Source organism: Rhodnius prolixus, unplaced genomic scaffold, assembly GCF_049639745.1.
Source record: "Rhodnius prolixus isolate KJV_2025 unplaced genomic scaffold, Rpr scaffold_28, whole genome shotgun sequence".
Lineage (NCBI taxonomy): Eukaryota > Metazoa > Arthropoda > Insecta > Hemiptera > Reduviidae > Rhodnius > Rhodnius prolixus.
The window spans coordinates 1370499-1395529 of record NW_027411618.1 but is presented as its reverse complement, the minus strand read 5'-3'; the positions used below and the strand labels follow the sequence as shown (position 1 = coordinate 1395529).

Below are 25031 nucleotides of genomic sequence, written 5' to 3'. Positions count from 1 at the left end.
AGAATTCGGAAAAAGAACCTCATAAGAGTGTTCACATTAGTATTTTTTTTTTCTGGTGACAACGCATAAAAAAAATTGTTTATCTTTAATCTGAATGAATAATCTTTAAGCTTCATTTGAGCTAATTTTAGCGCCTTTTGAAATGTGGTGCTCGGAGCGGGCGTCCTTTTCCCATAGTCCTGACTAGATATATTTAAAATTTTTAGAAGAGTTCAGACTTCTTAAGTAATGTTTGTAAAGGATGCTCCTACCTTTTGTTAAAATTCAGGATACCCCCTGGGGACCTCCCAATTTATTTTGGTCAATTTGATTCTACTTGAATTCCACGAAGAAAGTCCTAAAATCATTTTAAGGACCTCACTTATACAGTTTTGTTTTACCCATTAACACTAAACCTATAATGGTATTTTTGACAGTCCTACTATTTACCAAACTAAAACATATATTACAAAATACAAATAACAAAAAAATATTTATTTAATGAAACATTTACCTAAACTGGCAGTAAAAATTAGAACCAAATTATAACCTTCTCACAGTTAATAAGTTTTATTTTTTTTGTAAATTTTACAAGTGAACAGGTTATAGTGAGCTGTTTTTTATTTGATTTTTGATTGCCCACAGATCTTTCCTCTATTTTAAAGTGTGATTAAGGTTTCCCCAGTTTATAGATATTATTTAAAAATCTATCATCTGTTAATTTATTTATAAACAATATATTTAAAATACCCTAGAAACAAAATCAAACTAAAAAAAATTGAATAGAATATTTTCTTATTTCTAAAATTGTTATAAAGTAGTGTATTCCTTGATAAGGAGTGTTATGTGCTGTGATCTTTTTGGAAAAGTTTGGTTTACGCAATGAGAAGTCAAAAATTTTTAACTCTAAATGTTACATTTAAGAAACAATTTCTTAGATATTTTTATAAAGATTTGATCTGATTTTAAAATATTCTAATCAAAAGAAATTTGAATTTATCCTAAAGTCGCCATTTTTTGTACATTATTTTCTATTGTTTTGGAAAAAAAGTAATGTCACGATTGGCTGATTATTTTGTGATAGTTGGATATGATCATGAAAAAGAGAGTGAGTATAATTTTTTAAATTTATTCTTATGATATTTAAATCCTGATTGATAGAATTTAAAAATTGCTTGACATTATTTTAAGGCAACAGAAGTTTTGGACGAATTTTTCACTTTTTCTAGAAAAATAGTAATAAAGTTTGTTTTTTTTAAGCAAAGAAATTCCATGAACCTTGAAAACAAATCAAGGTGTTTGGTTATAAGCTAAGGTAAAAGTACCAGATTATAAGAAACGGAGTGTTTTTCACCTTTCTGTTCTACATTGGTTTGTTTGCTCATTTATTTTAGCTTATTCCTAGCTTGTTGCTAGGAAATGTAAGCTATCATTTCCTATAACCGGAACCAATCTGTTAGCCAACAAACCAGACCTTTTCTAAAGTATAAATGTTTTGCAAGCTAAATAATGTATATCTTTGTAGGGCTGCGAGTTGTCAGGAAGAAGCTCAAAATTAAAATCAACTGAACACGTTACATGTGATATTTGCGGTTTTACTTTATTTTTTAAGGAGTACTTCTTTACAAATAGCCAAAATGGAGGTCTGCCTTATTCAGTAGAATTTTTTTTGATGCCAGGATTTGATTCTGCTGCTAGCTCTAGTAGTGCTGAGTTAATAAAAAATTCAGGAGGTCCAATGTTTAGAACCTCCCTGAGGGGCGTTTTCAGAAAACTGAACCCTTAACCAGTATTTCGTAATTTTACAAGCAGCTTTTCTGGATTTTAATCTTTTAGATTAATGTAGTGACGCAAAATTGTCCAAGAATCTAGGATTCAACTTGTAAAAAACCAAGTTGAATCCTAGATATTTTTTGTTAACGTCTCCGTTTATTGATGCAAGCATAAAGTGGAAACTTTTTTCTTGACTTTTTCAATAAATTTGATACAAATTTCAATAAAATATCCATTTTCTTTTGTTTAATGGCCAATGTTTATGTAAGTTTCAACTATAAATTCGTTTAACTTATTTTTATTTTAATTCCATCTCGATTTCTTTTGGCCAATAGATAACCAGTTACACCCTATAGTCATCTCATTATGTGGTATCACTCAGGACATCCTAGAACTAGATTACGAGTTCTATCTTCGTCCTGAGATGGTGTATGGTGATTAAGCGGTAATTACAGCTTCTGATACTGCTGTGGTAAAACTGGATTTAGCCCAAAACTGTTCCTTAAAAGGTTGCTGGTTGTCCACGTTCCAATCTTATTGCTGCAATGGTGGCATATTCGCAGGGTTAAATGTCTTCATAAGACAGAGAACTGGAGTTGGATATTGAACACAGAATAACGATGTTCCCGAAAATTGAGAACATTACTAATCGGATAGAAAACTGAAAGCTTAATAGGGTATGATTATTGTTACGCCACAATTACTACTTCGCTCTTCGAATTGCTTTTCTAATCCTAATTTCGACGGCTTTCGTGTATAGAATAAAGCTGGTTGAATAGATTCACAAATATGTGACTCTCCTTGAGATTTTGAAAGCCTTCATTACTGAGACCATACAAGAAGGAGTACCCTCCAGAATAATGGACTCACATCTATATTGATATGTAAATACCTCGAGCAATGTGCTTTTTTAGTGTGAGTATCTTGCAGCTTTCTGCACATGAAGTTAGACTGGCCTGGAGCCTAGAGTTAAAACTTCGATGGAGAAGTGACAGCCATTTAGCTCTCTCTGGAGACAGTAAAAGAGTGCTGTTTGTGAACTCAGTCTTTAACCCAAACATGACGGAAGCGTGAAGTGCTGCAAGGATCTAGACGACATAAAGACTGGGAGGTACAATGGATCCCAAGCCACTGTAGTATTTCAGGCAATGAGTTGACTTGACAAAGTTCACAAATGCAGCCTGGCAAGCACGCTTTCTTTCCTCACCACAATGATGTTTCAAGAACAAGCGTGACGAACCTACGGAGGATTTCCGAGACCAAACGTTGGCCAACACTGTGTATCCACCAGAATAGATTGCCAACTGATTGACTGTGAAGCAATGCACTTTAACAATTTCTAGAGAAGCCGCTGCACATGACTAGCAGAACAAGCGTCCGCATAATATTAATTTAGTGGCTTACCCCATTGCAAATTTTGTCGGAATGGGCTAGTGGATACGTATCACCTCAGAGTATATGGGGCGCTGCAAGGTGTGAGAAAAATTGTAGATTTTTTTTCTAAAATTGGGGAGTAGTGTAGTGATGAAGGCTAATGAAGAATATTGTTACTAAATAAGAATTTGATTACACGTAGTTGCAATAGTTGGTGGGGGCAAAAAAATAACCTTTTATTCTCTGTATTTAATTTGCCCGTTAACTTCTTTTAGACTTTACCTTTAATAAATTGCTCTAATATTTCTGCGCAGGAAGTGGCCACAGTAGAGGTGTTATTTTACAAAGGTTTCCTGAAAAAGACTGGCAAGATACTCACTTCATCGATGGCATTGAATTGGTAAAATATTCCTTTGAGTTTTTAGAGATCCAGCATTTTTTGTTCTCATCTGTCGCATGGTTTTTATTGATGAGATTATTATTATTAGTAGTAACTGTATGTTTTATTTTTGACGCATTAATTACGATGTATTATATTATTGTTATTACAGTTTTGCCAGCCACAAGGATGGGCATTATCAACTGAAAGACAAGAACCTAAATTTTTTGTATCAGTCTTGACTGATATTGACGCCAATCGGCATTACTGCGCTTGTTTATGCTTTAATGAGACGGTTTCGATCACGCCAAGCAAACCAGTAGATGAGGTATGTTGAAGATTTGACCCCTTATTATGTCATAGTCATTTCTAGTGCTATCATAAGTATCTAAAAAAAAGTTCACTCCTCTTCAGCAGTGCTTCTCAAATGATTGAGTTAATTAGTGCAGATTTAATTAGAGCGCTCACACTCCTCACTTCTACAAGGTATGTTCTCATGTTTTACGTCAGAGAATAGAGATCTCATTCATAATCTGTGACAGCTTACAAGGAGATACAGTCCAGCTTCAGACATGCTTCTCAAACCGGTTGAGTTTAAAACTTAATGGAGATTTAGGTTGAAATTCACACTGCTCTGGTCAAGGACCTGTGTATATATTCGTATGTTTTGTGTAAGAGTGTGGGACCTTATTCAGTCTTTGACTGCTCTTACAAGAGTAACTAGTAGAACTACAGCCATACTCAGTCTGTGCTTATAAATTGTGGGATTTATGAAGAGAGATAACATATGGTCATGTTTTGTATGTGAAAATTGAGACCATTTTTGCTGTTTTTGGCTGCGCTTAAATGTACGTTTACGGTCTTCGATGTTGAGTGCTACGTGCACGTTGGTGCCTCATACGATGTTTTTTTTGTAACAGGATGAAGATGGACTCGATGTAGCTGGAGTTCCGCCAATATCACATCACAGTATAATGTACGCCCCAAAATGTTTGGTACTAGTTTCGCGATTGGATTATATCGAGACGTTTAGGGTAAATATTTTATTTGCCTCTTTGAAATGTTTTTTAAGCAGCTTTACATATTCATTGCATCCCTATACTAATTTGGCCCTTTTTTCCTTGTAGAATTGTCTTGGTATTGTATACACAGTGTGGATTGAAGGTGTCGGAGGCCAATTGGAGACGCTAGTTGGCAATATGCTTGGCTGTGTCCACGTACCACCTCCTGGTGGACCTCAGGTGAGATTCAGTATAGGCGCTGGTGATAGACAGGCGCTTCAGCCGCCTTTAGGCGCCACGCTACCATCCACGAATACGGCCGTCACTATGCTCTTCCAACAACTGGGTAAATAATTTTTATGAATTAAGAGTACATAGTTAAACAAATAGTTGAAGAATAGAATAAAATTATTTATATAATTCAGTGTTTTTTGGTTGCAATAGTAAGTTTATCCAATCCTAATAATATGTCTGTTAACTTAAATTAAAACACCTCTTACAAGAAAAAATTAACGATAAAACCTTTGGCTCCAAAAACTTTTAAATTAAATTGTGCTTCATTATGTAAATATCCTTGTATAATAGGTGTTTACAACCACCATTTAGTGGTTAAAATCATGCCAGCCTCTGTTGAAGACACGCATCCTTGCCGCAACGTTTGGCATATTGAGAAATAAGTTTTTGAGATCTAAAACAGATTTACAAGTGCAAGATAACACGATTTTGTAAATAGTAACACAAAGTTCACATGAACTGCATAATAATTTACATGTGACTGCATTCTCGATTTTAAAATTCTGCTCGAAAGTGGATTAAAACACAATTTTTATTAAAACGGATTCGCTAGAGTAAGTTAAATACCCAATTTTGTAACTAGTTTTTAAGTGAGTGATTAGTAAACTTCGCTTCACAAGATTATGTAAATTAAATTCTGAACTAGCCCATTAAAGAGGACTCAAGAGATTTAGCTATGACTTCACTCGATTCTTGAATTATAGGCGTCACGAGAACCATTAGCCAATATTAGCAGTAACTGATTATAGCTTACATCTGTGGTTATTTAGCGATATTTATGTTTGCGATATCTGTATTATGATTTAATGCTTATTTATTATTTGTCTTTTACAGGTATACGAAATTGTGTATTCTTGTTCTGCGCAGTGATGACTGAGCACAAGATTTTGTTCCAGTCGCAAAGCTACACAAGACTTACCGAAGCGTGTCGCGCTTTGACTGCTTTAATGTATCCATTTAAGTATTCGCATGTTTACATTCCATTGCTTCCAGCTTCGCTAGTAGAGTTTTTATCTTCACCTATACCATTTTTAATTGGTGTCCATTCTTCATTAAAGACAGACTTCAGTGAATTGGTAAGTATTACCTGTACTACAAAGACAAATTGCACGCTTTTCCCTTAGTCGATTATCTGGTGTTCGTTTATTAAAGTCAGAGTAATACTTAGAGAATAATATAGTACTCAGTTTTTTAGTGGGTATATGAACGTGAGAAGAGACAGTCCTCCTCTCTGAGCAACAGCAGACGTCGTCTTTTCTAATATACTAAGGTTGACTCATCTCACCAATCTTTTACAAATCGCATTGGATATTGTCCTTTTACCTAGAAACGTAAAAAACTTGCACAAACGTACTTCACTCATAATGGCCTTTAAACATTATTTTTTCTCTTTTTTCTTTAATTTCACCCTTAAATAATTATTTGTGGATTTGGTGGTACATTTACAAATCCACTTTGCAGTCCTACATTAAGGCTCTGCGTACCTTACAGTCATTTATTTAGTCATTTCATTACAGGATATTCTAGGCGGTTTTCAGAAATTAATTTTTCGAAGGCCTCGTTTGACTTATCTAATTTTTCTGTTTCCAGATGGACGTGATAGTAGCAGAACTTGATACAGGATATGTGGTAGTTCCAGATGCCGTTGTCGTACCATTGTTACCTCAACCATTTTTGGATGAAACCATGGCCGCCCTGAGCTTAGTTTTACAACCTGAGCTGACTAGCGCTGACCTAGCCTTCGCACCGCCACCTCCTAGTCCCGTTCCTTCACAGGCCATCGATAAGCGCATTCGTGCTGTATTCATGCGCATGTTCGCCATGCTTATGCAAGGTTACCGTTCATGTTTGACCATAATCCGCATCCACCCAAAACCTGTGATCACATTCCATAAAGCTGGCTTTCTTGGGGAAAGAGGACTTGTAGATTGTGATTTCACCACAAGAGTTTTGGATTCCATGTTCTTTACTGGGTTTGTCATGGAACGCGGCCCACCATGGCGTCCATGCGACCATTGGGATGAAATCTATGCACAAATGCCAGATCTCTTACGTCAAGAACAATTAAATCCATCCTTAGTCTTGAAGCACATCCAGGACATTGCTCAGGTGCTCTACACAAATGAAAATCCAAATCCTCAGCCATATGTTCAGAAATTGCTGAAACCTCCGGAAGGAGCCTTCGCCAGAATCCATCAACCAGCTTTTCCAAAAATTAACAGTGAATTGGTACAAGCAATTATCGACGAAGGGTTGGCTAAGAATAATATTAAAGCGAGGTATTTATGATTCGATTAACTCTCAAAGTATGCCTAATATGTAAAGCCTAGTTATACATTTAATATGTCTCGATTTTCAGATTAGGTGCTTTGAAGACGGCCAGTGGACGTATTGTTCCTATGGGTGTCCATATTTCTAACGTTGTGGATAGTCGACAACAACTTGTCAGTAATTCTGCCAGGAGACTGGAGGTATTATTTTTTGATATGTGATAACAGCATTCGATTTCGGTTTTTTCCCCAGCCAATTCATATCTCAGATTTTAAGGGATACGTCTCTGTTTCCTGCAGCTTGCTTTTTTTGAGGACTCGTATTTAATTAACAATGTTTTTAGAATCCTCTATCGCCTTACTTATATACAATGTGCCTTGATGAAGAAAAAAGACGTAGTAAAACGGGTCAACGGGACGATGGACTGTTTTGGAGTCCCCAACTATAGTTTTCTAATAAAAAAGCCAAATCTAACTCTCATGTATTATATCCCGGATTCCCCGTTGCGTCCATGGTTTTTGTGAATCACCAGAAGGCTTTTAACCCATTTAGGATTGTTTTGCAATAAAGACAAAACCTAGTTACTCTCTCTAATTAAAATAAGTCTAGATTTCAGCGAATTGAAAGCTATATTTTAAAGATTTTCAAGCCTACAGTCTTAAAGCCCTCCTGGTCGATTGGGAGAGAAGTAGTAATATTTACTTGAATTATAGGTAAGCCTTAAGCAGCAAGAAGGTTAGACCAGAATATCTGGAAGCCCATCACATCAAAAATAGAGGTTTCAGGTAAACCCAAGACATCGGCAGTTGCAGAGCTAGAGTATTTAGTCTATCTGTTCAGAAAAATCACGCCGACTTAAGCCATAAATTGAACTACTGGGTCGCTTATTCCCACTTATAGAATTTATACCTTACGCGATCATATCTTTTGGTTATCCCGATTTCACAGTTGAACTTATACTTGACAAATGGCCCTAAACTCTCAAAACATTCTCGGATGATCATCTCTGCTTCTATAATGTTTCAGGTGCTGAAAAATTGTATAAATTGTATATTTGAGAATAAGATTTCGGACGCTCGTAAAAGCCTACCAGCTGTGTTACGTGCATTAAAGTGCAGAGTTACTCGGTTGGCCTTATGCACCGAATTAGACAATCACGTCATAGGCAATAAGGCTATGTTGGAACATCAACAATTTGATTTAGTTGTACGTCTAATGAATTGTGCATTACAGGTGAATACACATTTTTTTCTGAAACTCAATTTCTGAGGCTTGATTCAGACGTAATTTAGAGAAACACCCAATTTTTACCAACCTTAAGAAATACAATTATCTTCAAGATTAAAGTCACCTTAAATTTGACTTTAGTGTTTTTTTTTATTCGTACTCTGAATTTTCACCAGGAGTACTCTGAACTAAAAAATTCTATACGAGAATTCAAATTCTCTTATTAGATTGAAAATCATAATGTTTTAAATTACGTTCACCAAAATGAGGCTCTCTTTTATGTCATCTTTTTACTTAAAGAATTTTGCTGGATAATTGACTACAGTCAGCTCTAAAATGAAAATTCTGATATTACTTTTCGGTATTAAGGTAAACTTAAAAACACTTAAGTCATTCACTTAAAATCACCTCTAAATTTGGATTTCTTCAATTATGAATAACTTGCTGTTTTTAATTTGGCTCTTCTTATGAATCTAATTTTTGAGCTTTTTTTTTTTTTTTTTTTTAATTATCGTTCTTTACTTTTTCCAGGATGTATCACCTCTCGATGAATTTGGCGTAGCCTCTTCGTTGTTACCATTAGCGACAGCGTTTTGTCGCAAACTTTGTACGGGTGTTATACAATTCGCTTATACGTGTATACAAGTAAGTGCCCTATGTGGGAAGGGAGGCAAGGTCTCCCCCCAAAAATAAAATGGCCGCTCTGACAGCCTAGTACCACCTTCTTTTAGAGGAATCGCTTTTTAGTATTTCACAGATGCCCCACTCGTATATTTAGTTTAATCGACTAACGGCAATACCGTCATAATAATATAATAAAATGGGTTTTGTGGTTCTTTCAAAATTATTCCTGCTCATATCAGCGACGGCCATTTTGTTTTTATTTTTTGACGCACCTCTAGTTTGTTTTTTTGTTTTATAGAGCAAGGTTTTTTTATTGTTTTAGGAACATGCAGTTTGGCAGAATCAACAATTTTGGGAAGGTGCATTCTATCAAGATGTGCAGAAAGATATTAAAGCATTATATGCACAAACGTCCAATATGGAGGTAAGTTCATTTTTTTCCAAAAATTTATATTATTTATTTTACTCTTATCATACTGCAAACCTATGAGTTTACCAATCGTAAGTAGCAGAGACTTTTTTTAGTGTAATATCTTTCCCCTACTAGAGCAAATTTCCTAAAGGATCTGATCCCGCAACATGGCTGAGACCAACTTTCAGATCCTCATCAACGAAAGTATTTCTGACTTGTCCTATTCACATCCCCAGTGAGCTTGCTTAAGTTTATTGTATCAAAATGGTGGCTTCCTAAATTATCGGTATCCCCAATTTTTGGAAAGTGCTCACAATCTAAGTGTGGCCCTGGATAGCTTATTTTAGATTGTGTAGAATAAACCCGAAAGTCCTAAATTATCAAGTTAAAAGAAAAAAAAGTTTTCTCAGTGTTAAAATTTCCACTGAGAAATTGTGACATATGCTTTATCCCCAAAAGTTCAGAATTGCAAATCAGCCCGTCTCTGATCTAGGCCTAAAGATGCCTACTGTGTATTTTAGATACCCAAAGGCTTCTCAGGGAGTGAGAAGGTAATGAGCAACAGTTCTGAACTGAGTTCATCAAAGTAATTAAAAATCTTTTCATTTTTTACAGGATAACATTTGGAAGGTTAAAGGACAAGAACCTTCAGCTTTGGAAATTGCAGCCGAGCAAATGAGAATTTGCTCAAATATTAACCAAGGTAGGTGGTGAGCGAAATATCATCTTATATTTATTCATTATTCTCTAAATACCCTTAAAACTGAATGTATTACTCGAAAATGTACATTTTCTGTGTGCATGTGCTTAGAATTCATTCAAGGGATATTCAGAATATTATTGTAGAGCCTTAGTTATCTGGTGAACCTCTTGGCGATACTATTATCGTTCGACAAGGTTCTTCTTCTTCATGAAATGCCTTTAAAAGCCGTTTTTTAAAAATTTTTTGTTTTACCTTCTCGCAGAAAAAATCGCTGAATTAGCTGGAAGTGAAGAATCGACAGTCTACAGCCAAGCAATTCACTATGCGAATCGTATGGTGTACCTCATTGTTCCTGTTGATGTAGCTAGTAAACAGCCGAAACCACCGGCTGCTTGGGATCAACATTCGCACACGAACACTACTAACAGGTACTGCAACTTTTACCAATGAAAGACTACAAAACATATTATTTTGATTCATCTCTTTTAATTGAATTTCTGTTGATAGGTCAAGCGTTGGAGAAAGTGAAACGGCTTCGGAATCTGGTTTTGATGAAGCGGAAGGTATACCTGGAGCTAATGGAAGTTCTTCGGATGTAGTCCGAATTGTAACTAGATTTGTGGATCGGGTTTGCACCGAGGGGGGTGTACATTCAGAGCACGTTAGAAGCTTACATCAAATGATTCCCGGTGTAGTGCATATGCATATCGAGACGTTGGAAGCTGTACATCGTGAATCCAAACGTTTACCACCTATACAGAAGGTGAGTAGGGATTGCTAATTTTTGTTATGAACTTTTGAAATTATCAATGTCATTTTGATTCTCTTCTTATGGATTCCATGTTTTATTCCTAGGCGAAAATGGTTGTTCCAACTTTGGTCATGGGCGAGGAAGTACTCTGCGATGGACTCAGGGTCTATCTACTGCCTGATGGTCGTGAAGAAACTTCTCATCAACTTCTTGGACTTCCACCATTGCTGCCAGCAGAAGGTGCTGTATTTGTCACCAATTATCGAGTGATTTTTAAAGGAACTCCATCAGATCCCTTAGGTAAGTAACATTGTATATGATACCATGGTTTTCTATTGGATTTGTATTTGTTTTAATCATTGATTAGGATTCGAATTTTGATTTATATATATATATTTTTTTTTCAGCTTGTGAACAAGTTGTAGTGAGATCATTTCCTGTTAGTTCATTGACAAAAGAGAAGAAGGTGTCCGTACAACATCATCTGGATCAATGGCTTCAGGAAGGATTACAGTTGAGATCATGTACATTCCAGGTACTCCTGTGAATTTTATCCGTATATGGATCCTCCACGGATTCACATCAGCTGTCCAGCTGAGGAATCTGTACAGACCATAAGTTGATATTGATATCCTTCAAATAAGACTGCTAGCGGAATCTTGAGACTGATTCCATCCACTTTTCTTGACTCTTTGTTTTAGATTTTCCGAGTTATCTTCTTATTAATTAAAGTGCCGTATTTACGCCGACGATCTATCCAATTTTAAAAGTCAGGAAAAACTGTTCTCATAATTGAAAAGTCTGGAGTGAACCCTCACATGACTTTCTCTTACTATAATTCTCGAATTGATTTATAGGAACATTTTAATACGCCTCAAAATGTCCAAAACGAATTTTCCCAGGAAATTAATTAAATAAGAACTGTTTTGATAAAAATACGATTTCGTGTGAAAATTTGGAAGGCATTTAAAAAAAAAAAATCTTGCGACCAAGAGAATGGAGCCTTATTGTTTATTGTCCTTAATTGTTGTCCAGAAATATAGTTCTTCTAAGAAGGTTATTACGAATATCTGATCCCTTAGCATTTGAAATCATTTTTGCGTCAGATCAAAGATTGAATAAATATTTTCCGGGTTTCATTATATTTTTTGATTTATTTTGAATCGAATAAGCTTCTCAAGTGCGCGAATGACTGGCCCATAATATCTTAACTTGGTGAGGGGGTTGCTCAATTAGTTGCCAAGCCAGCTCCATTACTGCTTCAAGTCAAGCGTGGTAATGATAGTCTTCTACTTCTTGAGACGGTCTTAATTATGACCTGAATTATTATTCAGGTACAGAAAGAAATACTCGTTAGCCTACCTCAATGGGTACACCTCTAGAAAGTGAGGTCGGATTTTGCACCTTGTATTCTTAATTAATGACAGTAATTCTTTTCCAGCTTATCAAGATCGCATTCGACGAAGAAGTCTCCTTGGAGAGCATCGACATATTCCGTAAAATGCTGAACAAAGTGCGTCATCCGCCGCATATATTCCACCATTTCGCTTTTTCCGGTCATATCTCAGTGCCACAGACACCTTTGCAGAAGAATAAGGAGAAGAATGCAACTCTTAAGTGAGTAAATAAGCATTTTAACAGAGTTTTCGAGTTCTTATGCAATAAGCAGGTTGACTACAGTGCTCGTTCAGCCAATCTGTGCGCATAGCAAATTAAAGACATCAAAAGGCGTTCTTCGAGCATTTCCTTTGTTTGTGGCTGCATCTTGAGCTTTTATTTGCTATTTTGAAGGAGCTTTAACTCCTGATAACTGACTTATTAGGTGACTTTTTTTTTAATGGAGCTTATTTTATGGCAAAGGTTTTAAGTTGATGCCGTATGTTTGGGCGGGATCCCATGATGTAGCAAAATTCTTGGTGTAAGTCTTAAACATTTCTTGCGTGACTTTTAAAACAAAAATTTTATTTTGCAGAGGCTTTGCAAAGAAGACACTGATCAAAACGGCTAGAAAAGCTGGCTTTAAGCAAAAAACATCTTCAAAACGTCAGAAATATGTCTTGCCAGATATAACGACCAGTGATAAATATTTGACATCGCCTGGACGGATGACGCTTCCGTTGCCGCATGAAATGGAGGGTAAAATGATGAGAGTTCTTCATATCTCTATAAAATTAGTTTCCAAATTTTTATGCTTGTCACTTTACTTTCTTTTAAGCTAGTTTTAAATTTTTAAAGAAACCCGAAGCCGCGCTTCTCAGGTAAAATCAAGCTGTACGTGGGAATCAGCTTTCATCCTGGAAAAATTCCAAGTTACTGCTGTTCTTTGGAACTGCTGGCTCCCTGGGAGGCCACTCTGAAATCACTTTCAAATGGGACGATTAGTCTTCCAAATCACACTAAATTTAAGAAAGTCGTGGAAAATATTTCATACATTATTCAACTCTAAAAGAGAGAGTGAATACTACATGTTTTGAACGCATAGGATTTATTGTTTTTTTTTTTTATTTATTTAAAAAAAAGTCATATTTCTAGTACCCGTGGAGGATGTGAGCAAAGGAAGCATTGAACGGGTAATCGAGCGAAGCTATGTTCGAGATTGGATACGACTGAATCTAGTCCATTCATCGCCGGCTTCACCATGTTCCTTGATGCAAAAAGAACAGTTCAGGATATCAATGGTAAACGCTAACTACATGCTTTGTAGAACGTGAGTAAATAGAAGTATCTTACTAGATTTTTGTTTGGAGTAAACAAAAAAATGAGAGAGAGAGAGAGAGAGATCTTAACTTAAACCTGATATTCTTGCAGATATCCAGCGCTTTTGGTTGTGCCAAGTTCCGTTAGCGATGATAGTATACGAAGATTTTCACGGTGCTATAGACACAGTCGTGTACCAACGATAACATGGCGTCACTCGCGAACCAAAGCTTTATTGCTGAGAGGAGCTTCCTATCATGGGAAAAGTGTGATGAGCATGCTAAAAACTAATCATCCGCATCAAACTAGTAAGAGAATTCAGCATTTTTGAGGCCCTACATATTGGAGTAAATAAATTTGTAGATAATATTTTGGTATAATATACTGGCAAAATTTTTGCGCAGGCTTGGCTAAAATTTTCACCACAATGAAACTGTTATTTTAAAAATGTTTAAGATAATCTTGGTAACTTTGATGAATGCTATCCTTAACGTGGGATTATTGATTTAAGTCATTTTATTGTATTTTTATAGGTGGTGGCCAAATGGAAGGTGTGGCAGCGTCCTCTGCCGAACACGAGCGATATCTATCAGTAATCGTGGCGTGCACACCAGCTGCCGCATTGCGCATGGGTCCTTGGCGTTCGGATTCCAGTTTATCGATAAATTCGTTATTCTTAGCGGCTGAAGAAGTTTCACACGCCACGCCAACGATGAGGTAAGTGGTGTCATTAGTATTAGTTTTATGTTGAAGTGCACGATAAATTATTGTTTGGCTATTGATTTTTTTTTTTTTTTAATGATGTATGTAGTTGTAGTGTAAATAAAGGTGGACTGAATCGCGGCCGATGGGGCTCTGTCAAGGAAGGTACGCCACGATTGTCTGGTGATTCTGATTCCGGCAGTGATTGTGTACATACGTTTCACGTGGCACCGTTGTATATACTTTCAGATAAGACTCACTATAAGGTAAATGATATGTGTTATTGTATTTGGCGAGATATATCCTTGATTGGAGGCGCACTGAGAAAACCAAGCTATCAAGCCAATCACTCCCAAGTGCCCTGCTCAAGTAAGCCCCATACAAGTAACTTATTCTTGTAATCCGTTTTTTCAGAAAAGTTTTGTCGTACACGAACAATCACTCCCTTCTCAGTAAATCATCCTTCTCAACCAGCTTTCTTCACGCCTAAATCCTTCTCAGCGTAAAACTATCCTCCTTCTCTAACAATGCTCCTACTCAAGCTTCATCAGATAAGCGTTGTAATAAAGAAATCCGCCTTCTAAAAAAAAGTATCTGCTAAAGTGAATTTTCCTTTCCAATAGTGCCCTCAATCAAATCCTCCTTCTCAGATACGCGTTATAGTCGCGAAAATCCCCCATTTTCAACAAATGACCCTCTTAACAAATCCTCTTAACTTGTGCAGTACTCATATAAATCTCTTAGACAAGCGTTCACACTAGACCATCCTTCTTCACAGGCTACCTTCACAAGCAAATTTTCCTTCTCAGATAAGCGCCTCCCTATCGCTACTGTACCCAATAACTTATATTTTTCTTCTCTTTCTTTTAGGCTTTCAAAGCAGATGGAGTTAAAGCAGATTTCATCCCAGTGGACTACACCGACGTCCGAGCTACAAAGACTGCATTCAAAAAATTAATGCGGGCCTGTATACCGAGTAGCCCGCAGACAGACACCGATCAATCGTTTCTTAGGTAAGTGCCACCTAGATAAACAAAATCACATTTGGCATTTTGACATATAAAAGCTTGCTGTTACCTTATTTTTTTTATTGTTTTAAAGCTACCCTTAAAAGTTTAGTTTATGGGTACCCTGAAAGGAAACCCCAGTCGGCGATTTATGCCATGTTTAACTTTCACAGTTACACATGCTCAGAGCCTATAAAATTGATGCTGCAATTCGGTTAGACCGTGAAGAAGGATGAAGAGTTCTGAGATCTTAGAATAATTTTTCCTTCTCCAGGATTTTCCAAGGTATCGAGTCCGATTATTCCCTTAATCCGCACACTTGATAGAGTTACGATTTTCAAGTGCGAGAGTTGGAAGATGATTGTGCTCAGCTGATTTTCTTCAGCTTTCCAAATTTATACATAAACAAACCCTAGAAACGTGACATTTAAGCTTTAGAATGAGGTTTAGTTTTAATTAGTGAGTCGAGAGGAGTCTCCAATGGGTGTTATCACCTTACCCTTATAATCGAATAAAAAGTGTGTTAGAACCTCTCTTAAGCCCCGTTACAGGTCTCCGAAAAGTATACAGTACTTAAATGGGCTTAAATTAGTGGTGGCGATTGTAGCGATTCGATTTTGGAGGAGTCGTAATACAATTTTAAATTATTATCTGTTAGTTGTTGATATCGTTAGCTCCACTGTGACTTGACTCAAGCTTAGTTGCTCTTTTTCTTCCAACATTCTACAATTGCTGCATCCTTAGTCTTAAAATCCCCTTTTTTTGCTTTTTCTAGGTTAGTTGACAATAGTGAATGGCTACAACAATTGCAATGCGTTCTGCAACTCTCTGGTGCAGTTATAGACTTATTAGATGTGCAAGGTTCATCTGTAATGCTCTGCTTGGAAGATGGATGGGATATAACCTGTCAGGTAAGTTAAAACGTTTTTCGGTGCCAACGTTTTCAGAAGCTTTTTATAGGGAGGAAGACCAAATAATATCCTCCAGGTAGAATAAAGCATCATGGCAATCAATCAAGACGTCATGCACTTTTAAAAAACCAAATTCAAGGCTTTTAAAAGTTGTATGGGAATTTTTTATGGAGTCATACTATTTTTTTTTTACTATCTGTTATTTACAGATCTCATCGCTAGCTCAACTATGTCTAGATCCATATTATCGAACGATTCTCGGATTTCGAGTACTAATTGAAAAAGAATGGCTAGCTTATGGGCATCGTTTTAGCCATCGTAGCGGCTTATCGCCAAATTCTCAGGCATCAACTTTTACACCAACGTTTCTTCAATTTTTAGATTTAGTGCATCAAGTAAGTATCAAGTAGCATCAATGTTTTCTGATTTTTAAATTGCAAAAAAAAAAATTGTTCTCGAACAGGTATTTTCGAAATAGAAGAGCTTTACTGTGTCCATGATAGTGGAATTTGCATTTATATCATTAATCGTTTTGTGAGAATTTTACTAATAACAGCGATTTTTTTTCCCTCATTAGGTGTTGTGTTCATTAGCTTTATCTCTCGTATGAAAGTGTGTGTGTGTGTGGAAGTGAGAGTAGCGATTGGAACATGAAGGTTTGGTGATTAGTGTGGATTTTTGTTGGGAGATCTCTTAATATTAAATAAAATTACTTTAAAGTTGTGTGGCATAGCGTAAACTAATACAATTTGTTTTTTTCGTTTTCCAGGTGCAGATACAATTTCCATTAGCGTTTGAATTTAACGATTATTATCTTCGAGTTTTAGCTTACCAATCGGTATCTTGTAGGTTTCGAACTTTTATGCTAGATTGTGAATTAGATCGAGTAGAATGCGGTATCACAGCTTTAGAAGATAAACGAGGCTCGTTAACGTCTCATCATAAGACCGTTGATACTGGATCCGATGAAGAATCAATTTATCCAGGTAAGAAGTATTAGTAATCTTAGCATCTTTAGCGCATGCCTCGAAATTCTCCAATTCACTTTGAAGATAAAATGTGCATTTGAGAATATAATCGAGTATTGCAGGTTTTCTTTGATCCAAGCCTTTATTGAAAGACTAATTTTCAATCCAAATTGGAGAAAGGTTTGTGAATAAAAAATAAAATAAAATAATAATACTAAGTTACTAATATTAGGAGTATTAATAGAATAATTTAGGCAAGAAATGATAACCTCTCTTCCTCCATTAATTAATTAAAGAGAATTTTACAATAAGTAGACTGATGTTAAGGCTTAAGAATAAGTCAGAAAATATTTAATATTTGGGTAATACTTATTGTGCATGAATGATTTTTTCCCCAACAGTACTCTTTAATTGCACTCTCTCATTTTACCCTCCTTTGATCCTAACAATTTCTTTTTCCATCATATTACTCCTGAAGATCTCCTAACCTCAGTTCTGAAATCCCGTACAAATGACTATGGCCCTGACAACATTCCTGTTAAATTAATTAAAGCCTGCCTCCCAGCGATATTGCCAGTCCTTTACCATATTTATAATTTCTCCCTTCAGAATTCTATTTTCCCATCCTGCTGGAAAACAGCCCTAGTCCGTCCTCTAAATAAAATCTCAAATCCCACCTCTCCTATTGATTTTCGTCCCATCTCTATTTTATCAAATTTCTCCAAACCCTTTGAACGTTTAGTGCAATCCCAGCTTTCTAATTACCTCGAACAAAACAATCTCCTTAATCCACTCCAATCTGGCTTTCGTCCTTCTTATTCCACTCATTCTGCACTCTTGAAAATTACCCATGACTTGCAGACGGCTATTGACGACCAAAAACTTACCATCCTTATACTCCTAGACTTCTCCAAAGCCTTTGATACCGTTGACCATCATATCCTGCTATCTAAACTACAATCCCTCTCTTTTTCCAATAGCACCCTCCGTTGGTTCCAATCCTTCCTGTCTAATCGTTCCCAATTCATTGTCACTCCCGATAGTAATCCTTCTTCACTTCTTCCTTTGTCACGCGGTGTACCTCAAGGTTCTTCCCTATCTCCCACCCTCTTCTCAATTTACATCAATGACCTTCCTCTTTCCATCTCTCATTCCCAGTATCACCTCTATGCTGATGATTTTCAGATTTACATATCCTTTTCCCCGTCGGATTTGTTTGAAGCTGTATTTAAACTTCAAGAAGACCTCAATAACATCTCAGCATGGGCCACGAACAATAAGCTTACCCTGAATGTAGAAAAGACCAAAGCTATAGTTATTGGCTCCAACCCACTCCTTAAATCATTGGCTCCTCTTCCTAATCTTTTCCTTTACAATACCCCAATAAAATATTGTTCCTCTGTGAAAAACCTTGGTATCACTTTCGATCAAAACCTATCCTGGAAAAACCATGTTTCCCAAATCTCTCGTCATTCCATCCATATCCTTAAGCAGTTTAATAGTTCCCGTCACCTTTTTCCAATTAAGACCCGGCAACTCCTAGTTTCCTCTCTTATATTCCCCCATTTCGATTATGGTTGTTTAGTGTATGGCGGTCTATCTGGTGATATTGAAGCTAAACTTAAGCGCCTCATGAACTGCTTCATAAGATTTATTTTCAGCATTTCCAGAGACTCTCGCATTTCGCACTGCTACGATGAGTTGAAGTAGCTTTTTCCTGTCTATCGCCGCCAATATTTTTTGGCTTCTTTCCTTTTTCAAGTCATCCAGTCTCAAAGGCCTTCCTATATTTTTCAACTCCTTAAGTTTAAATCCTCCATCCATTCCCGTAACACTAGATCTCGCTCATCTGATCTTTATATTCCCTCTCACCGTACCTCATCCTTTGACAAGTCCTTCCTCATACGTGCTACCTCTCTATGGAACTCCTTGCCTTCATCTGTCCGCCATGCTCCTACCCTATCCATCTTTAAATCCCGTCTATTCAGTTATCTCCTTTCTATTCAGCTTCCTCCGAAATTCTAATTGTTTTAATTTATTTCCTTAATTTCTGCTGTTTTATTATTTTATGTTTACTTTCATTTTCACTTATTATATTTTCACTTTTGTAAATATTTATTTATTTATTTAATTTCTCTATAATCACAGGCCAAACTATTAAGGCCTCTATTTGTACCTGTATTTATTCTTAGGGGACAATTGTCCCAGAATAATAAATTTCTTTTCTATTTCTATTTCTATTTCTAACTATTGTTCGTCCAAACAAAATGTATTTTTCTGACCTTAATATTTTTTAGCCTAAGGCGTGTGTTTTTTGCATTATAGGTGGCCTTAGAGCTGGCACACATGTTGGACATAATTTAGGACAATCTGTATTCGATTATATTGAAAAGCACAACGCTAGAACGCCAATTTTTTTTAACTTTATGTACACGCCAGACACTGACCAACCGGTAAGGATTTTAGGATAAAGAAAAGGCATTAAGCCTTTTAAGGTTACTTTGGCTTTTAGCCCTTTTTTTTTACAGGTTTTAAGGCCACAGTCAAATATAGCCGTTTTAGACATATGGGGTTACTATATTAATGAAGATTTAAGGCATGGCCCAAGCTATGATTTAGAGATCATCCAGTTGGAAGCTTCGCAACAGGAAGAGCAAGATGCTGCTGATGGTACAAGAGCTTCAAGTAGACAAGTTGTGCTTAATGGGTATGCTGGCTTTTAGTCAAAAATATATCATTTACTCTCTAATTCACTTCTAGCCATTAATCCTAATATGGTGATTTTTTTTTTTTTTTTTTTTATCGATTTCTAGATACGATAACGTTAGACACTGTGTGCCAGATGCCTTTTCACATTTGTTGGAAGAAATCCACAATTTGGAAACAGAGCTCGGCCATCTGCCACAGAAATGGAAGATCCTTTGGGACAAATTGGAATTACCAACGACTGATTCGCTGACTGTAAGTAGCTACAAAAAGATTAAGTGTTGTAAACACTTTGTTAAGACTATTATAGATTAAATGTATTCCCAATTATCAAACATTAAAACATATAACCACTGTAGGTAGTGCCATTCATTGTCAATGTCCACTAACTAACAATCTCAACCAGTAGGAGGAACTTTACTGAAGTTGAACTTAACACACTTTTAAGGAGTGTTGCAGACTGTGGATGTTGTAGCAATAACTATTTACTGCAGTGTGAGCTCACTAACTAAATTTCTACTAATGACAACTAGATTGAGGAGCATAGCTACCATTTAAAGGGATGTTACACAAAGTTAATCTAGCCTTATAACCTTACAGAAACATTTGACTATATATGTACTGAACTCCAGAGTATAGTGAGCTCACTAATTAATGCCTTAAAAAAGGAATTACTTTACGACTTATTTTTACATGTTCTAAATGATCATGGCATGTGATCGTATACTGTAGTCATTAACAGTTTAAGCTCCCTTAGTTAATCTCCTTTAAATAACAATGTACCTTTTCTGTTCCACAGAGGCACGCTTCACTCAGTACAGCTCTAGTTAGATCTCACGGGCGCCTTTTGCACAAACGTTCCACTTTGGAGATTTTGATGCGTGGCAAGATGGTGGACACCCAGCCAGCTGTGACTCCAGTGTATTCGCATCCGCACAGATTTGAACGTTATAATTTCACTACGCCAACTTACTGTGATTTTTGTACCAACGTTTTATGGGGTCCAGTGAAGGTGAGGGCGTTAATAAAATGGTTGTTTGGCTGGCTATCAGAATTCCCCTCCCTATATTACTCCCATGCAAATCCAGAACAATCCTTTTTACTAAAAAAAAAAAAAAACTCTTCCCCAAATCTATGGAGTGCGCTTTTTCACCAGCCGGAAATGCTTTAGAAAATTTTTTGTTTTCTCTCCAGCTATTCTGACCTGCTAACCCAGACATTTATTCCAATAAATCCACTTTTCCACTTCACTATTCTTTTATTAAGTTTATGTCAGTTCAATAGAAATTCAGATATCCTTTTTTCTTGGCGGCTTGATAAGCGTTAGTTAATGTTCCACTATCCTTCATCTGCTTTAAATCTTTATCGTATTTTCAAGTTGGCCAGGTATTGGTTCAGAAGCTTGTGTTGCATAATTTTGTGTGATTTTTGTCACCTTTCGGTTAAGCCTTAATCACCGTCACAAGATAGCCGCCCGAAACTTGTTTCTAAGGTCTGTATCACCAGTATGATCATTTATTTATTTGTAACCCTCGTCGGACAGTATGCCCTTGTATTTTAAATAGAGCACAGTAACCTTCATTTGGTGCGCACTTTTTCTAAAGTCTATGCAACTTTTTTAGTCATTTTTCCTATAAAAGTCTAAAACTTTCTTTTGATGTAACTCATTTATTATATGATTACATTAAATCTGATTTATCCATTCTTAATCTCAGGAACATTGTTTCAGACTGGATTACGCTGTAAAGATTGTGGCTACAGTTGCCACGAGAAATGCTGCGATAATGTGCCAAAAACTTGTACCAAATATAAGTCAGTGTCTGATGGTGGACATTTCACAAGTCAAACTTTGACTAGAAGTGGAGGTGATACGGCTTCTGTCAATTCAAGTAAGTTTGGTGTATTCTTTTGGTAGTAAGTCGAAATTTTAAACTTGCTAGATTCCCATTGTTTAAGTTTGTGTATGGATTCCAAGGAAGATATAAGGGGTGTGTAAATTGATTGGTAATGGATTCAGTTTCTTAGAAAGTAAGATTGAACTAAAAGTGATATCACATTGTCTTCTAAAATTATTGAAGATAGGTATTGATGAACTGAAAGTATTTTTCCCCTCTCTCCCTTTGAAGGTATAGATTTTTTTTAAAAAAAGTATATTCTAAAATAGAAGAACAATTTTGAAAAAGAGCTCATTTTGGCTGAAGGAAAGAATTAGCGATAATATATTTATAATCCCTTTTTTTCTTTTCTTTTTTTTTTAAATATAAGAATTTTCTTAAAAACTTATTTTTCTATTTCGCCCGTAGTTGTGCCTATCAATTTTCTTTGTCCTTTAGGTGTGACCGCCATACAGACGACGAATCAGCAATATTACGACCAATTCTCTTCGAACGTAGCTGAAAATCGTACTCATGAAGGTTACCTATATAAGCGGGGAGCACTGCTCAAAGCATGGAAGCAGAGGTGGTTTGTGCTGGACTCGATCAAGCATCAGTTGAGGTATTATGATGCAATGGAGGATTCACATTGTAAAGGATTTATTGGTAAGTCTGCTCGAGAACTCGGAGTTCTCGAAGTTTTTTCGAGACTTGTTTGGAGTTTATGTCGAATAACGTTTTGCTTTTTAAATTTCAGATTTGGCCGAAGTAGTCTCAGTGTCACAAGTAGCTCCAGCCCAAGGTGCTCCAAAGAAGACTGACGATAAATCATTTTTTGATGTGAGTATGTTTAATTCATAAGAATATGTTAGCTTACAGATTTACTGCTAACCTACCTCAGAAGCGGGCAACTATTTTAAAAAAGTGACCTCGAAACGCTCCTAATCAATCACAAACTACTGCCCTAGGAACCGGAACGACCATCGTAACCCCTAAGTTTCAAAGCCCTGGATACTCCTGTGAAAAGCCACCTAATCTAGATGAATCCTTAATTTTAAGAACTTCTAGATTTCTCCATGCTTGGAATCGTTAAAAAACTTAATTCATTGCTACTTAAAGAACATAAATAGGCTTTAAAACACAAGCAACACGTCTGAAGTTTACAAACATTATTATAAATAGGTATTAACAAATTCTCTTTCTCTCTCTCACCCACCCCCTCACCCTCTCCTGATGCTAAAGTGACCTTTGTTTTGTTCCAACAGTTCCTTATTGGTTTTTAAAGAAGTTTAAATTTCCACAATTTAATTAGTACAGGGTAAAGGTTTTATTTCTACTGGATTTCTCTGGTCTGATCAGAATTTAAGGGAAGGTTATAGATTTAGGCACATGAAAAAAAATTATATCTTTCTTTGTGTGCAAGGCATGACACTTAGACATGCCATCTTCTGCCCAGACAACTGTGTTTTATCGTACAGTTCAACAAAACGAGATCTTCCCGTAAGCAAGAAGAAATGCTCTTTTGATTTGAAATTATTCGGCAGTACATTTAAAACAGAAAAAGCTAAAATCGCCAAATAATAATTGTCAACTGCTCTTTTAACATTCAGCGGCTCAAACGTTTTTAAGCAGATCTGAAACTTTTCAGTCTGTGCATAAATATATTCTATCCTCTATTTTATTTCATAAGCAGCGTTTTTATGGCGTTGAAGCATTTTGAGAGACGCTCTAAACACACGCCAGCGTTCTAAGAGTCAAAAAATGGTTTTTCCTCTTCTGTTCCAGCTCCGAACAAATAGACGTACCTATTTTTTCTGCGCTGCAGACTCCACATCAGCCCAAGAATGGATAGAGAAATTGCAAGCATGTCTACAATGAATTTATTATTTCTATTATTACTATTTAATTTACATGATGAGATTCCTTAATATATTCATGTGGAGAACCTTTGACTTATTGACCCTTGACTTTTTTTGTATTTTTAGTTCATGTTTTTGACACATGCATTTCTTTTGTTTACAATGAATTAATTATTTTTAAATTATTTACAATCCAAAGGAATATTTACATTCGTAGTAAATTTTGTAAATATTGTTTTACTATTATTTCGTGTAAATAACTATGTAATTATCTACGTGTAATAAAAACAAATAAGAAACAATGTATTTACAATTTTCCAATTTCTTTACGAAACATGATTGTAAATAAAGATATAAATTAGTTATGAAAGTTTTTCAAATAAAAATTCCGTGTTTTTTCTTTTTCTTCTTTTTTAATATATATTAGAAACTGTAAAGATAAATTGTAAATAGAATTTAGAACCTATTTTTTTCTCCCTCTTTTTGTAAATAGGTAATTTTTTTATATATATATTTTTATAAGATTAAAAATAAAGGAGGTTTTTGATTTTTGTAATAGGGTATATTCAAAGGATGTGGAGTTCCTCCACGCACGCTACGAGGAACTCTGTAAAAAAATACTCAAGTGTTGAATTCAGGTTCTTATTTAAGACACTGACTAGTCAAAACCTCTTAAAAAACTCAAGCTGCTTACAAGGGCAGTTTCTTGGTCTTGGCTCTAGAGAAGTCTTAACATTTGAGCCTGAATTTGTTTTTTTGGCTTCTAATGATGTGGAAACTCCTAAAGACTAATAAGAAGAGCTTTACGAAGACTACGGGGCTCTTCAAAATCTAAGAAGCTGCTTTGATAAAGAATTTGCTGATTTGAGTTTATTTCTGCCACTAAAGATTATGGTATCCCCTTAAAGAGCTTCAAAGAGTCTTGAAAGTGACGAAAGGAGACAACTGTTAGCTCTTAAAAATAAATGCTTCCTTCATCAGGACTCCACGTTTTAGTATTTCTCCTTTTTTTCGCAGACAAATTGGCACATAATTTTTTAACAGCCAAGAAATGGGGGAAATCAAAAACCTCCTTCTGAAAATCTTTTGTTTATGTATGAATATACCCTCTTTATTAAATATTACTTGTTTATATATTTTTGTATACTCGGAATATTTTCTATTATATATAGCATTCTCGATATCTGTTCTCGTTTTCGATATTGTAGTTACCAATTTAATATAAATAAAATAAATTAATTTGATCGTTTTTAAGACTTAATATATACATACATATGTAGATGAAATCCTAATTTTATTATTACAGCAATTTCTTCGAACCAAAATTTTAGGCATATGCCTAAAAAAATATTTAAAGCTTTCATCTTCAAGTGACTGTGCAAATTCACCATGGTTCTCATTAGGGAAACATTGCAAGCAAGCCTCATTTGCCTCACCGACTTTCTGCAAGGAGCGTTTTTGAGCTTTTTTAAGGCTCCTAGTTAATTCAGAATGTTGAGGGCCTTATTACGGTGTTTAT

At 35.8% G+C, this 25031-nt stretch overlaps 1 protein-coding gene across 1 annotated transcript; it reads left to right on the top strand.

Moving 5' to 3' along the window:
- Positions 1-894: 894 nt before the first annotated feature.
- Positions 895-23681, top strand: Sbf (SET domain binding factor). Its single transcript, XM_074134752.1, has 34 exons — positions 895-1087; positions 3441-3526; positions 3678-3833; positions 4426-4539; positions 4633-4852; positions 5635-5876; positions 6391-7079; positions 7160-7271; positions 8098-8304; positions 8830-8943; positions 9245-9346; positions 9950-10037; positions 10300-10465; positions 10545-10800; positions 10893-11088; positions 11196-11323; positions 12230-12405; positions 12761-12924; positions 13321-13495; positions 13597-13793; positions 14019-14202; positions 14297-14453; positions 15058-15200; positions 15970-16105; positions 16315-16500; positions 16875-17091; positions 19399-19526; positions 19602-19780; positions 19887-20034; positions 20579-20791; positions 21509-21668; positions 22113-22319; positions 22411-22493; positions 23439-23681. The coding sequence occupies exons 1-34, from the start codon at positions 1033-1035 to the stop codon at positions 23529-23531; spliced, it is 5877 nt and encodes a 1958-aa protein (XP_073990853.1). The 5' UTR covers positions 895-1032; the 3' UTR covers positions 23532-23681.
- The last annotated feature ends 1350 nt before the right edge of the window (positions 23682-25031 follow it).